The sequence below is a fragment of the Zootoca vivipara genome, chromosome 4 (assembly GCF_965207765.1).
Source record: "Zootoca vivipara chromosome 4, rZooViv2.hap1.1, whole genome shotgun sequence".
Taxonomy (NCBI): Eukaryota; Metazoa; Chordata; class Lepidosauria; order Squamata; family Lacertidae; genus Zootoca; species Zootoca vivipara.
The window spans coordinates 66,360,250-66,375,330 of record NC_142587.1 but is presented as its reverse complement, the minus strand read 5'-3'; the positions used below and the strand labels follow the sequence as shown (position 1 = coordinate 66,375,330).

At 41.4% G+C, this 15,081-nt stretch overlaps 1 protein-coding gene across 2 annotated transcripts; it reads left to right on the top strand.

The window, feature by feature from the left end:
* The first annotated feature begins 5,108 nt into the window (after positions 1–5,108).
* C4H3orf38 (chromosome 4 C3orf38 homolog) lies at positions 5,109–14,697 on the top strand. 2 transcript variants are annotated; one of them, XR_004692644.3, is made up of 4 exons: positions 5,109–5,464; positions 9,945–10,165; positions 11,436–12,106; positions 14,015–14,697. XR_004692644.3 is itself a non-coding variant. In XM_035116211.3 (3 exons), the coding sequence occupies exons 1-3, from the start codon at positions 5,326–5,328 to the stop codon at positions 12,027–12,029; spliced, it is 954 nt and encodes a 317-aa protein (XP_034972102.1). In that variant the 5' UTR covers positions 5,109–5,325; the 3' UTR covers positions 12,030–13,691. The 2 variants fall into 2 exon arrangements, 1 of the variants encoding a protein (XP_034972102.1); XM_035116211.3 differs by lacking the exon at positions 14,015–14,697 and having other exon boundaries at positions 11,436–13,691.
* The last annotated feature ends 384 nt before the right edge of the window (positions 14,698–15,081 follow it).

Below are 15,081 nucleotides of genomic sequence, written 5' to 3'. Positions count from 1 at the left end.
AGTTTTCAATAGTATTCATATTCAGGTAGTCCTGGACTTGTGTGTTTTGGCTTTTTTATTTATTTCTAGTTACATTTCTATATTTGAATGGAAGAGTATTAGTGCTGTTCAAAAACCTGCTTCAGTGGCAACACACTGAGTATCTTAAAAAAAAAAACTTATGCGCTATATAATCAAGTTGCTTTAAAAGACAACTGGGTTTTGCAGTGCTTTCCCTCTCCAGTTTATGTGGATATTGTAGCTGTGATACTTTATCTGCTCTGACCTGTTTTGTTTTGTTTTTTGGATATGGACAACCATCTTGGACACCTCTTTAGTTTGGAATTGTGTTTATTGTCTGTATATTGCCCTATATTGGGCATTCAAAATTTGGCTTCCTCAGGAATGATTTCCTTTTTGAAGTTGATGAATTATTTTCTAAAGTGTAGAAAATCAGTCAAAATAGCTCTGTAGGAAACATTTTGTAAAAAGGAAAAATTACCCTTCTCTTAAATGTTTACTTTTCAGTTTACTTTGCCTGTTGTATCAAACCACTTTAAAAAGAAACATTTAAAATGAATATACTTTCCAGTTATTATCTGATCTTTTTGCTATGCCACCACACAAATGCTTTGGATGTTTTAGTACTAGGACAGCATGACATTGCATTGCAAAAAGGATGGGGCTGCTGGCAGACAGGTATCTGAATGTTTGGTGTTTCAGGCACCTTAAAACAGGAATGCTTAAAAATCAAGATTGCAAACCCAATCTGTGTGGCTTTTAAAGAATAAGTTTACCATAAACAGTGGCCAGAATCTAAATAGACTAGCAAACCCACTAACTCCAAAATGCTGAGAGAGCAAGAGAGTGCAGGATAACTTTCTGACTTGGGGCTCAGGTTACAAAACCCAATCTTGGGTTTTGGCTGTTTGTAGGCTGCCACTATTAAACTCAATACAGTGAATGGGAAATTTCAACCAACCACCTGCATGCCCCTGGTAACTTCTTGATTGTTCTGGGAAATAATTGGGATCCTTTTCTTGATAACAGAGAACCAGCTTTAGGTGTACAAAGGCTGAAGCTGCCGGGACCATATGGGGAGGCTCCCCCACGCCTCGTGATCCTGTTCAGTCTTCCTGGGTTCAGATTTTTGGTCCAAAATTTGTTGGATAGTGGCGATTTGCTAATTCAGATAACACAATGATATAGTTATTGAGATGCAAACACCTAGGGGCAAGTATTTGAACTTCGTGTGCTTAAAGCTGTTATATATGGGTAGTCTACATTCTAAGTAACTGAAATAAGAAAAACCATTGAGCAATTATTAATGGATGGTGTTCCATCTGTCTTTCCGTCCGCAGGACTGTATTTCTCCAGCTGTTTATGCCCCCCACCTCCAAAAGGGACACCACAATAGACAGTCGCTGTGAAGGGTTTACCCAGAGAAATGTGTTGTGACAGGTGTTAGTCCCTTTCCATCTCTTCCTTACCCTAATGTCAAGAGAAAAAGAATGCCCACAGCCATGGAAGTGTTACTGAACTCATGACTGTTGGTCTTCTGGTCTTAAGATTTAAAGGCTAGAAAACAACACAGTTGCTGTGTGTTCTATGTTTCACCAGCTGGTGGCAGTATTGGCAATCTCCGCTTGCCCCAATTAGGGTGACAAATACAGATTTCATGGCTGACCATGTTTTCTAATTGAATGCCCAGTATCTAACCATGCTATCATATGGGAAAACTACTATTTTCAAGCATTTCTGTTTATTCTGACCCTCAGTTACATATCTGATTATTAGTTGTTCTTTATTTTTTAGAATAATCCTTGGTGCCTAAAAGGGTTCTAAACTACCCAACTGTTGGCTGTGTTTTCCAGATCAGTTTCTTTAGGATTTGAAAGACACTTAAAAAGGATGTTCACAGGTTTGTTACTATATAAATTTGGTTCATTTATAGGATATGTAAAAATCTAATTGTATTATTTTCTGGGTAACCTTCCTCTACAACCAGTTTTCTAGAAAAAGTTGGAAATAGGATATCTGTGGGAAAGGTCACTGGTACTTTGGTTATTTAGCCATATTCATTAAACATCTATAAATTGTATAGTTCGGATCATGTATAACAAGAAGGTTCGGCGATACTCTGTTTAACACCAAGGGGTAAGATGAAACACTTAAAGGGGTGTTTTTACTATTTATTTTGTACTGTATAACACTTTGATTAAATGCAGTGTGTGCATTTTGAGACTCTTACTTTGTAAAAGCTATTACAGATTCACCAAGAAAGGAAATTTGTGCTTCCTTCTTGAATGTTAAATTATTTTATTTTGCATTTTATATGAATACAAATTAAAACTGAGCCATCAAACTGCAATAAATCAACAGTAGTGTTTCCATTTAAAACTTTTGTATTGTAAATAGAACTGTTCAATAAAATATTGTCTGTTATTAAAGATTATTTTTATGGTGTCTGGGATTCTACCTAGGAAATATTTGACAAGTAGATACATCATTGCTTTACAACTAACTAGACCAGTGGTTCCCAACAGGTGGTCCGGGAACCCCCAGGGGTCCGCGAGCTATGCCAGAGGGGTCCTCAAGATGCTATTAGATGCCAAGCCTCTGGCCCGCCGGAACCGGCGGAACTGCCGCCGCCGGTGCGCGGGCGCCAAGTGAGCCTGGTGGATCAACCGGGGAGCTGCTGAAGGCCCCCCAGTGACCCCACCGGACCCAGGCTGAGTGCGCCCGGCCGGAGACTCGGCGGAACCCCTGGGCCTAGAGGCCCGAAACCGTCTTCCAGGCCGCGGACCCCGCGGCGACCGCGTGGGCGTCGGAAACGTCCGGCGGAGCAAGCGAGGAGCCGCTGAGGCCCCCCGCAGGCCCGCCGGGCCGAAGCCGAGGGCACCCGGCCGACGGCCGAGCGGAGCTCCGTGGCCCGAGACCTCCCTCCACGCAACGATCCTGGGGGGCCTGCCTCGCGACTGCAGTCGCCATCACCCCTAGCTGCCCAAGAGGGGGAAGGAGCCCCCCCCAAGCGAAGGCCCCCGATCCCGCAGCTCCTGCGCGCCACACAGGGAGCCTCGTGGGGACCCGAAGAACAAAGGCCGCACCGAACCTGCTGACGCTGGTGCTGCTACCGCCGCAAATACAGCCACCCCCAGAGGAGGAGAAAAGAAGAGGGGACGACAGGGAAGAGAGGGCCCCACCACCACCCTCAACCCAGGTGAAAGGGTAGAAACCTCCCCCCCCCTCCAGAGGGAAACCCCCCGACCCCCAGACGGCTATCACACCAACCCCCCCCCCCAGAAGGATAAAGAAAAGAGGAAAACAACTGAAAAATAAATAAAACCACTTTTTAATTTTAGGATTAGGAATTAATGGGGGTCCTTGTCATAATAGCGGCTCGATGAGGGGTCCTCGAGAAAATTTTGTTGGGAACCCCTGAACTAGACTACACAACATTACATTTTGTATAGCAGCCATACAAAGCAAATGATCAAGGCCATCAAGCAAATGATGTTGCTAAAGTAAATACAGTATGGTCTAATATGCCAAGTGGCAATGGAACACGGTGACAAGGTTGAAACATTGCAGAGTTAAGCTGGCTTTTCTTTGTTGATCAGTTTGCCCAGGTTTGAAAACTCCCTTGGCAATTGACTCAAAAGCATGGGAAAATATTAAAGTGACAGGGCATGCAAATAGTTAACCTTTTTATATTCTATGATTCCTGTTTAAATGTTTACCCACAGGGCCACGCATGTTTTTGATGGCTGCTTTTCTGCCACTACCAACATCTTTGCAGATCAGCTAAGGTTTCTGACTCCCAGATATTTAAAAACAGTAGCTAAAATGAAGACAGTTAACCAGGTGTGGACCAGTATTGCGATTTCAGTTCAGGTAAAGACAAGTGCCTCAGAGACATTCTCTTTCGATTGATAACTGCGTTTTTTCCACCTTGCTCTGGGTGGGAGATTTTGGGATTCTAGTAAAAAAAAAAAAGTAGACCCAGCAATCCTGAAGCCTGTCAACCCCCGCTTTGTACTACCGAAGTGACACCATCTACAGTAGGCACAAGAGGGAGAGGTTTTTGTAGGCTTGGATGAGCCCAACCTTTTAAGAGTACATGATACTCTTGGGGAAACTAAAAAAAGCCCAGTGAGGCCTGAGTGTATACTCAGCAAGTTACGGTGGGAGGGAATGAATGAAGTACAGTATCCTAGAAAAAGGCATGGCTTGAACCTTAAATGCTGCCACATATTGAGTTATTTTGGGGGATTTTATGTTTAGGGAAGTTTTTTATGTTTGATGTTTTTAATATTCCATTGGCAGCCGCCCAGAGTGGCTGGGGAAATATTATTATTATTATTATTATTATTATTATTATTATTATTATTATTATACAGGTAGGAAGCTGTGTTGGTCTGCCGTAGTTGAGACAGAATAAAAAAAAAATTCTTCCAGCAGCACCTTAGAGACCAACTAAGTTTGTCATTGGTATGAGCTTTCGTGTGCATGCACACTTCTTCAGAATAACACATTATTATTATTATTATTATTATTGTTATTGTTATTATGTTTTTCTGGCCACACTAGCACTGGGCCTAGAGAGCAGCCTTTTTCCTCAGCGCCCTTTCCTTGCGTATCATTTATGTTTATTTCCATTTAATATTATACATTCACATTATCATTATCCACTTCACCGCTTTGGCTCTTTAGAGCCTATTGACTTCCCTCCCTCCCGCCTCATGGCTTTCAAAATTAACCTTTTTATCATTGCATTTTGTACGTTTTCCAATTCTAATTACACTCATTACAAAATGGCTCAAAATTTAAATAAAATAGATTTCTCGTTACAAGTCTTCAGACAACCCTGCTAGTGATGTTAATTGCTTACAATAATCTTTAAGATATCGTATAAATTTCCTCCAGTTCTTTTGGAATACTTGATCATACTGGTTTCGGATTTTTCCTGTCAGCTTCGCAAAATAACTTGACTAAGGTATGCTTGGGGAGATGCCCCTTATTAGACGAGGCCTCAAAAGACAACGGAACCAATGCAGCCCCCTCCGCGTTCCAAGCCGAACCCGTTCAGGCCGCGCTAGCGTCGCGCGAAGTGCTATGGAGGCGGGGCCGGAGGCTGTTGGGAGCAACGCCTGGGCGGCGGAAGCACCTTGCCTTGTCCCTTGAGCCTGTCAGTTGCCAAGGTTTCCTGTGCGGGGGGGGGGGGAGAGGGGGTGCGCTGGCGGCTTCTGTGTGGGCGCGGGAGGTGGGGGGCACTTGCCTGCGCTCCTCACCTCGCGCCACCAAGAGGCAACGCCGCCGCCGCCGCCGCCGGCCGCCACCACCACCATGGCTTCGGCCTGGGCGGGGTTGACTGAGCGCGAGCGGGACGGCTGCCGGGAGCTCCTGGATCTTCTCCACACGGACGACCTGCTGTCGCTGACGGACACCGTGACTAACCGCCTCGTGCAGCCGGACGACCGCCAAGGTATTTAGGCGGGGAAAGGGTCTGCGGAATTAAGGGGGGTGGGGTGGAAGTGGAGCCTTGTGGGTCTCACTTCGGAGTGGGTTCGTGTCTTCCAGTTTAGGAAATGCAGAGAGACTGGCGAAAGCGGCCAGGGGAAAAGGCGGGGTTTAAGTAAACAAAAACAACAATCGCTTTTTCGAACGTGAGCGCCCATAGAGGGCCTCGAGGGTAAAGGTTCGAACCGAATGGAAAAAACAATAATATGGCATAATTTTGGTATTTCTAAGAGACGTGGGGAGAGGATGAGGACAACAATGAAAGTTAGGGTTAGTATTTTGGTGATTGTTTTTAAGCTACCTTATTTCTCTCCACACACACACCCTCCTAACTTTCAGTGTGTGTGTGTGTTGTTGCTTTTATAAAAAAAACCCAACAACACCGCCAGCGATTTGAAAACAAGTTTGCAGATATTTGTATGCTGTTTTGCCACAGTAGGTCTTCAGGTTGTAGGAACAAAACTGATACTCCAAGTGATACTCCAAGCTCCAAGTGTGACTTGACTCTTTGGCTCATAGAACTGCAGAGAAAACAGCAGGCAGAGTTCAGTTAGCAAGTCTTTGGACTTCAGGACCTGTGTTGTCGTTTTAAGGGGGCACAGTTGCAAAAGTATGTATTTGGAAGGGGGAATCCTTAAACTTCATTAACTGAAATCTGTATTTTTTTAAAAAATAAAATCCTTAACAAATCTATCTGAAGATTCTAGCTGCCAGGAATAGCCCTGTCTGCCCTCTTTGGCCCAGAGTTTGTCACCTGTTCTGCTTCCAGATCTGGTTGAAGAGGTTTATATTTGTAAGCCATTCTGGGAGCCTTTTTCACTAACATTGAGTGGGTGGTAGAAATAAATTTGTTTGACCAGAAAATATGTCATGTTAGCTATAATTTTTTGTTTTATTTTGTAACACAGAGATTTTTTTATGAATTTCTGACAACATATGTTTGTTAAAGACTATTTGCCAATTAAATATGATATTGGAATATTAAATTGGTGTGTCTTTGATGAGACCAAAATAAAGAAGTACTTTATATTGCTAATACACCTTTAAAAATAGCTTGCGGTTTAGGTCTTTTACTATTATTTTAACTGTGTCCAGATATAAGGGAGCCATTATGAGAAAATCGCTTTGTGTTGTTTCCTATTGTTACTTGGATGATGATTTCATACAGCTGCATGAGTAATAGTGCAATTTGAGTATGATAAAAGGTAATGCTTATCTGTAGGTAGATAGAAGTTGTAGTACAGCCATACCTTAGGTTAAGTACGCTTCAGTTTGAGTACTTTCAGTTTAAGTACTCCGCGGACCTGGAAGTGTTTACTTCCAGGTTCCGCCACATGCGCAGAAGCACACACGCTATCGCCGCTCGGATTAAGTACTTTTTGGGGTGTGAATGGCACCCCGGAACCAATTAAGTACTTAACACGAGGTACCACTGTTAGTAGTGTTCATGGCTTCTGCAGCCCCACAGGTGGGACACTGAAAACATTTAGGGGACCTTCTAAAGTTTTTGAAGCCTGTTCTTGCCATTGAGAAGGAGGTATTAGTGACTGTGCCATGGGTCAAGAGGCAGCTTCCTTTCTGCTTGGTTCTCTTCTGATTGCCAGGACAATGGCAGCTCTGACTCTCCAATCCTCAGGTGGTATTGAACACTAGTCCTACTCACAGTAGATCCATTGAAGTTATTGGACATGACTAACTTAGGGTCATTAATTTCAGTGGGTCAACCCTGAGTAAGAATTGGTGGGATATAACCCATTGTTTGCAACTAAAAGGAAGTGTGTTCAACTGATCTGCCCTTGCCTCTCCCGTCCCTGTCTGAATTTAGATTGTATGTGGATTCTTGGCATAGGGGCTTCTTCGTGTTGCTGCATAACCAGTATTTTCATATAGCTGCACATCTACCACAACCACATAATACAGATGCCCCAACTAATACCATACTATGTACATGTGCAGTCACAGTACTATAAAAAGGAATTGCAGCTGTGTGTACATACATAATTTAAAATACAGTGATCTAGTAATGATTTTTTTTTACCTGGTGATGAAATGGTTTTAAGACTCACTCTTGCCAGGGAGCATTTAAAACCTCTATAATTCTTAGTGTTGTATCCAGTGGACTTCTGCTTCTGTAACAGAACTTAATTTTTTTTATCTCATCTGAAGCTGCCTGAATGTTCTTTAAATTGCTATGGAGGGTTGGGCCCTCTAAAAACCGATTTTGAGGGCAGTTTCAGGACTATGGTAGGGAAGGAGAAGAAAGTGAAGTACCATTGTGTGAACAGAAGCCAGCTTCCACAGCATTGGATTCTTGCTTACTCAGCAGTGATCAAATACATGTGATGGCAGCAAGAATTTATGGTAAAGAATTGAGCCTACAGAAAGATTATACCAATGAAGGTGTTCAATTTAAGTTTAGCACTTTGTTCTGCCTATAAACTAGAATGATTGTATAACACTAGAATCCTATGTTGTGTTTTAATTGTGGGCTGTGTTATGTTTTTGGAAAAAAGGAATTCCTACATGAACTTGTCAGTATTCTACTATACTGAGCATTTGGCTAGATTGTCCAACTTTCATCTCTTCCCATCTTCCATCAGTGCCTAGGGGGAGGGTTACTCTGCTTTGGAACACAGTGAAGTAAAGTTACACTGTAGCTCCAAGTGGGAGGCAGGAATCAAAATAAGAACATTTATGTGCTTATCTGAGAAGGTATTTGGGGAGTAAATAGCCTGCTTTGTAGTACTGTACTTAAAATCTAGCCTTTGGAAGGTGTTCTGATTCAATTTAAAATTTAAGAAGCCAAAACTAAAGAAAGTTATAAGACTTTAAATAAATTAAAGTGTAAATTGAAGTGTAAATGGTAGAGGATTGCAGTGAGCACAAGTTGCACCTTATATTTGTAGCATTTGGAAGCAACTCAAAACTGTTTTGGATCCACTCTGTCATTTTCTTCTCCAGTTTTTTTGGTGATCCAATGAATGGGAGGAGAGCTTTCCTGCTAGGTGATTTATTTTACCTTTGTTACACTGACAAAGGCATTTCCCCCCCTCTCTCGCACCCCCCCCCACTTCCTAAAGTACACTCCGTGAAATAAGAGAGAACACTATAATTTTTTTTTGTTAGGGAAAGAATAGTTGGAAAATAAGTTTAACTCCATTGCTTATGCCCTGCTTTCACACCCAGAATGATGACCTGCAGTGAGGGGGGAAAGTATTTGATCCCCTGCTAAATTTGCCCTTTTGCCCTCTGATGAAGAAATGACCAGTCTATAATTTTAATGGTAGGTTTATTATAGCTGTGAGAAACAGAATAACAGCAGGAAAACCCCCAGAAACCCATTTCCACATTCAGCTTGGATTTGTATCTCAAAAGAAAAGTGAGGGTTGTGTGTTTAATTTTATGGAAAAACACAGGCAACAGACTTACAAGTTTGGTGATTCCCTGTTTGCCCTTGATACACTTTGTTAAGCAGACAGACCAACTTGGAAACATCAAAGTCTTCCCGAATCATCCCCAATATGCATCATTATTTGAGGTATACAGAGAGCTGATGCATATTCCTAGTAAATAACTATATGGGGGAAAATAACTTGTTGCATATATTCATAGCTGCCAAGTTTTCCCTTTTCTCGCGAGGAAGCCTATTCAGCATAATGGAAAATCCCTTAAAAAAGGGGATAACTTGGCAGCTATGTATATTGATCCTTGTAGTTGAACCTCTTTAGGCAGACTAAATTACAATAAGGATTATTCTGTTTTGATTGGTGAATAATTCTTCATTGAAACATGCATTTCCAATGGATCTCTTATTGTCTTTCAATGGCAAGCTGAAGGGTTGTCGCTATGTAGCAGAGCAGCTGCTTTGCATGCAGAAGATCCCAGGTTCAGGCTCCAGCGTCTCCAGGTGGGATAGGGAAAGACCCAGTCTGAAACCCTGGAGAGCTGCTGCTAGTCAATGTAAATAATACTGAGCAAGATGGACCAATGATCTGACCCAATATAAGGCAACTAGCTTCCTATGGCACATGGAACTTGTTTTCTTGCCAACCAACATGTGACTTAATTACATTGGACCATGAATCTGTGTGGAAAAATATGTTCCGAATAGCAGTTGCCACTGAAGACAGACTCTGATAATTACTCAAAAAAGCAAAACCAACAATATTTAGGCCTCTGAGAACCTTGCTGCCTTTTACCCCTCAGAGTAAAGTTTCTTTGTCTTGGGAGAAGGGTATGAGGGAAGAAACACCAGTGGCAAAATTTGGCGTTTTTGAGAGATATAATAGCTCGTGGCAAAATTTGGCGTTTTTGAGAGATATAATAGCTCAAAAGCACCTTTTAACGGTTCTCAAGTGATTAACATCAACACTCAAGTTCCAGCTTTCTTTTGCAGAATGATAATTAGATTCAAGCAACACCCCTGTTTCTGATTTTATTTTCAGAAGCCATAAATGCCATCGTATTGTACAGTCAAAGTGCTGAAGAGCTGCTGAAGAGAAAGAAGGTCTTTCGAGAGGTAATCTTCAAGTATTTGGCAGCAAAAGGAATCGTAGTGCCGCCTTCTTCTGAAAAGCACCAACTTGTTGATCGTGCAAAGGAGTACTGGTGTGAACAGCTAAAAGATAATGGCTCGGAGGAAATCAATACTAAGCCTGATGTACAGGTGAGGTTTATTGTACATGTTTTAGAAATTCAAAGCATTCTTTTTGGAAATTAGTTGCTTGTTCATGCTTTAATATGTTGTTCACATTTTTCTACTGTGGAGTAGCAGGGGGCATATTCTTTCTGTTACAAGTGTGTCATGTGACAGCGTTTTTGTGCAACATAAGCATCAGACCTTCCTGTCTGTTCCTCACAGCTTTGAAGATAGTAGAATAATAGGTGTTTAAATGAGAGAGGCTTCTGTGAGTGATTCCTACAGAAAGTAGGCCGATTTTGGAAACTATAGTCAGCAGAACTGTGCTTTAGAGCAGAGATGAGGAACCTGTGACCATCTAGATCAGGCATCCCCAAACTGCGGCCCTCCAGATGTTTTGGCCTACAACTCCCATGATCCCTAGCTAACAGGACCAGTGGTCATGGATGATGGGAATTGTAGTCCAAAACATCTGGAGGGCCGGAGTTTGGGGATGCCTGATCTAGATGTTTGAGTCAAACCCATTTTATTTTCTGCAAGCTCTCCTACACATTTTTGAGGTGAGGCAACCAGAACCATAAACAGTATTCCAACTGCACTCATGCCATAGATTTGTATCATGGCATTATTATATCAGCAGTTTTATTTTCAGTTCCTTCCTAATGATCCTAATGGAATTTGATAAGAATTTGCCTTTCCCACAGCTGCCGCACACTGGGTCAACATCTTCATTGAGCTACCCAGAACTACTCCCAGGTTTTATTCCTGGGTAGTCACTGCCAGTTCAGACCCCATGAGTGTATATGTGAAATTAAGATGCACCCGTTTTCACTTGCTTACATTGATTTGCATTTGCCATTTTCCTGCTCATTCACTTAGTTTGGAGAGTACTATGTGTACATCTGATTTCCCCCCTACTTCTTTTGCTGCCTTGAACATGGGGGGGGGGGGAGTGAAAGTCCTATTGTGTGAAATCCACTTGTTCAGCATTTCATACAACCCATGACTAATGAATGGTTCCTGTTTGCACAAAACGGAAATCTACAGAGGTTTTTCCCTGCCTAATAAAGTGGATCCCAGTAAGCTGGCTATTCCACACATCTTTAGACAGCCCCTTCATTTGGTATGGACAGTTCTAAACATTTTCAAAGCAGAAATTGTGGCTGTGTTAATTGTTGCATTCCATGTTAGTTGTAGTCATAGGGTCTATTTCAACTTTGCTGAACACTACCATGTGGAAAGGAATCGGTACGTTTTGTTACTGCTTAAAAGTAAAAGTCCCTACTTTATTTTCCAGAAACCTGAAGAGGGAGGGAAGGAAGGAGGAGACAAGCAAGATCACAGCAAAGATTGCCACAGTCTGGGAGAGGAGTTCTGCCAGTGGTTCTTTGGAATTCTGAACTCTCAGAACCCGTTGATTGGAGAACCACATGATGAATGGGGACCACAACATTTTTGGGATGATGTAATCCTAAAGTTTTGCTATAATACTTCAGAACAAAACATGGAAGAGTACTTGGGTGCAGAATTGGTTAGCCTTCGTTTACTGTCATTGGTGAAAGAAGAATACCTCTTCCTGAACCCGAACTTGGACGCAGGTGGCCTGAAGTGGACAGTTTCACGACATGGGTTAGTTGTGGTGGCAGTAGCAGGCACAGTTCATAGAAATACTTCTTGTTTGGGCATCTTTGAACAAATCTTTGGACTCATCCGCTGCCCCTTTAGGGAGAATACGTGGAAAATCAAATTTGTGAACCTAAAGATTGTTGGTCAGAATGCCCTGGAACCTGGGACCCACTTAGAAAGACCTTGCATAAAATATGAGCAGGAAGAACTCCAGGAATTCTATGTTTCCAATGATCTTTCCTTGGTTGAGTCTCAAAAATCCTGAGCATTCTGTGTGCGGAATGAAGTAGAACAGTTTGTGGGCCCAGAAAATACAACACATGAGCATACTTGAGCATTCAAGTAAGTTGTTTGCTTCTATTTCTTGAGTTAGACTTTCTGGTTGGATGACAAGCCAAAGTACTGCCTAAACAACTAGTGCTAATTGGGTTGACAACTAGTGTTGGTTGGGCTGACTCAGGTTCCCTAAAGTTACAGTCTGGCACATGATTTGCCCACCTTGAAGAGAAAGGAGGAATGATGAGCAGATGCTTACGTTCTCTCCCTCCTGCTACTCTTCTCTCTCCTGCCCTCACTTTTCCCCACTGTGAGACATGGGGAAGTAAGCAGAAAGAAGCAAGCCCAAATGAGAAGGATGCAAAACGGGGAAAGACGCATCATTATCTTGTCTGCCTGTGGCTTCCTCACTTTCTCGGGGGGCGGGGCAGTAAGGGATATTTGTGGATCAAGACCACCATATTGCCAAAGATTACTTAATAGTCACTGGATCTGTGAAGGTATCTTTTCTTAGAGTAGTTCTTTCACATTTAAGAAGCCCTAACAATGGCAGAGCCAACGCTAGTGTGCTACTGTTAGTTGGAAAATTACATCTTTCTTGGGTTCTTTTTTTTATTTGCACTTGTCACTTAATATTTTTTGTGTAAAAGAAACAATGTTAGAATTAAAGCTGCTGTTGATCTCAATGCAATTACTATTTACTAGGTATATAAAAAGTTAATTAAAGAAATGTTCATAAGAATTTCACAAATTCTGAATCTCAGGGTTGTATAGCGCAATGTATTTAATTAATTTGCAGACATTTATGGCTTGATTAAGCTGGACACAATTTAGGAACTGTATAGTACAACATATACTTAGTCTTACATCTAAAATTATAGCTTTGCTCCAGGATGAGAACGGAAATCGTGTGCCAGTGGCGCAGCAGCAGCAAGAGGCCCCATTAGCGAAAGCACACTTCTAGTTAAGAACAGTTTCAGGTTAAGAACAGACCTCCGGAACGAATTAAGTTCGTAACTAGAGGTACCACAGTACAGTGTTTAATAAATTTCCATTGATAAGCCTTAAAAACAGACTAATTTCACTTTTCTGTAATTGTGAAATAATTTAAATCTATCCCACTTCACAGTTCATTGTGTTTGATTCCTTGTATGGCAGCATAGATACTAAGGATGTGCAGCTATAAAATTCATCAAATGTGGTTCTGAATTGGGTCAATTATATCAAACTGCTTTTTCTCTCATTCATTATTTATTTATTTTAATCCAGTACAGGCTCCAGTCCTGAAACTTAACTGAATGGTATCCAACATTAGCCATATGCAGAACAGACCCATTGAAATCAGTGGACTTAAGTCAGGCACCCCCAAACTGCAGCCCTCCAGATGTTTTGGCCTTCAACTCCCATGATCCCTAGCTAACAGGATCAGTGGTCAGGGATGATGGGAATTGTAGTCCAAAACATCTGGAGGGCCGAAGTTTGGGGATGCCTGACTTAAGTGGTTCTGCTCTGAGTATGTCTGAGATTAGTTGAAATTTTTATGGAAAATTATTGGGGGTTACAATTCTGAGTTTCAAGTTTGCAATGCACCTTTAATACTTGGATTCTTGTTAAAATGTACTATTTTTATATTAAAAAAGAATGAATGGCAGCATTTGAAAATCCTAATGTTCTTGAAATCTTCAGGATTATTTTTGAAATTACACATAAAATACTTTTTTGTATTACTTACTTTGCCTTTTGCAAAAAGATGGAGGAGCTCCTTTCCAAGGAAAACAAACAACCAAAAAACCTGACAGCTATTCTGGAAACAGAATGCCACCTGTATGTACAACTATAAAAAAAACAAAAACAAAATGCTTGCTAAAAAGAACACGTTTCATTTTGTGAAAATATTTTGTAAGGTCATTCAATATGCAGTCTTGTCTTGATATCAGTACAATGCAATCAGCTTCCATTAATGTTTCACTGTAGGTGTGGGGAACGTTTGTCCCTCCAGATGCTGCTGAAGTACTACTCCAGTCAGCCCTAGCCAGAATGTCCAATGGCCAAGGATGTTAAGAGTTATGAAGAACTAAAGGTTTCCCACACCTGTTCTATGGGCTGTTGCTGCTTCTTTGCTGTCACATTGGTCACAATGTTTTCCAATCACCTTTGCTGCTACTGATCCAGGTTTAAGTTTATTGTATTGATTTACAAAGCCCAGAATAACTTGGGTCCAGGATATTTCTCAGGGATTGCCTTAACCCTTTATAATCCAGCTTTATCACTTAAGATCATCTGCAGGAGCATCTTTGGTCATTTCCTGAGTTGGCGAGGCTCGTTTGACATCAACAAGAAACCAAGCCTTCAGGGTCATCGGCCCAGGCCTATGCAACATCCTACCAATAGAGATTCAGCTGGGCATCTTCTCTGCCAATTTTTAAACACATGCTGAAAACTTTTGGACCAGACCTATGCAAACACTTAAGAGTGCATTCACCACAGTAGTCTATTGATGTTTGTTTTTAATTTATTTTTGCTTTTGTTTTTTAACTTGTAAAGTGATGAGCTTTACATTTTTATATTGTTATAAACTGCTGTAATAATTTTTTTATGATACAGCAGTATATAAATAGTTGTATAAACAATAAATAAAGTGAAAACTGAGAACCACACGGCTATAATCACCAATACACCTGCAAGCTTTACTCAGCTGACGTAGAAATTTCTGCAGAATTTTGAAATTCCTGTTTTGCCAGCAAGGCACATAAGACACCCTCCAATTGGTGCAATGAGTTGCAGATCAGCCAGTACAGAGTGAAATCCAGTGCCTAATTCAACCACAGAACAGAAAGCAAAATCCTTTTGAGAGGTGGGGGGCAATTTTATATAACTTTGCTATACTGAATGTTCAAGACATCATGAATTTAGTGCCATCTAGAAGGTGTGTGTGTGTGTGTGTGTTTTGGATTTGAACATCTCTCATTTTTGTTATTTAAAGAGATTTCTTTTTTCATTGACACGGAAGGCAACCATTGTACTATGGTTAAAATTTGGTA

Excerpts from the sequence above, each read along its gene's own strand:
- C4H3orf38 (XM_035116211.3), top strand. The coding sequence starts at position 5,326 with ATGGCTTCGGCCTGGGCGGGGTTGACTGAGCGCGAGCGGGACGGCTGC. Across the intron at positions 5,465-9,944 it reads GCAGCCGGACGACCGCCAAG|AAGCCATAAATGCCATCGTA; the intron begins GTATTTAGGCGG and ends TTTTATTTTCAG. Across the intron at positions 10,166-11,435 it reads ATACTAAGCCTGATGTACAG|AAACCTGAAGAGGGAGGGAA; the intron begins GTGAGGTTTATT and ends TTTATTTTCCAG.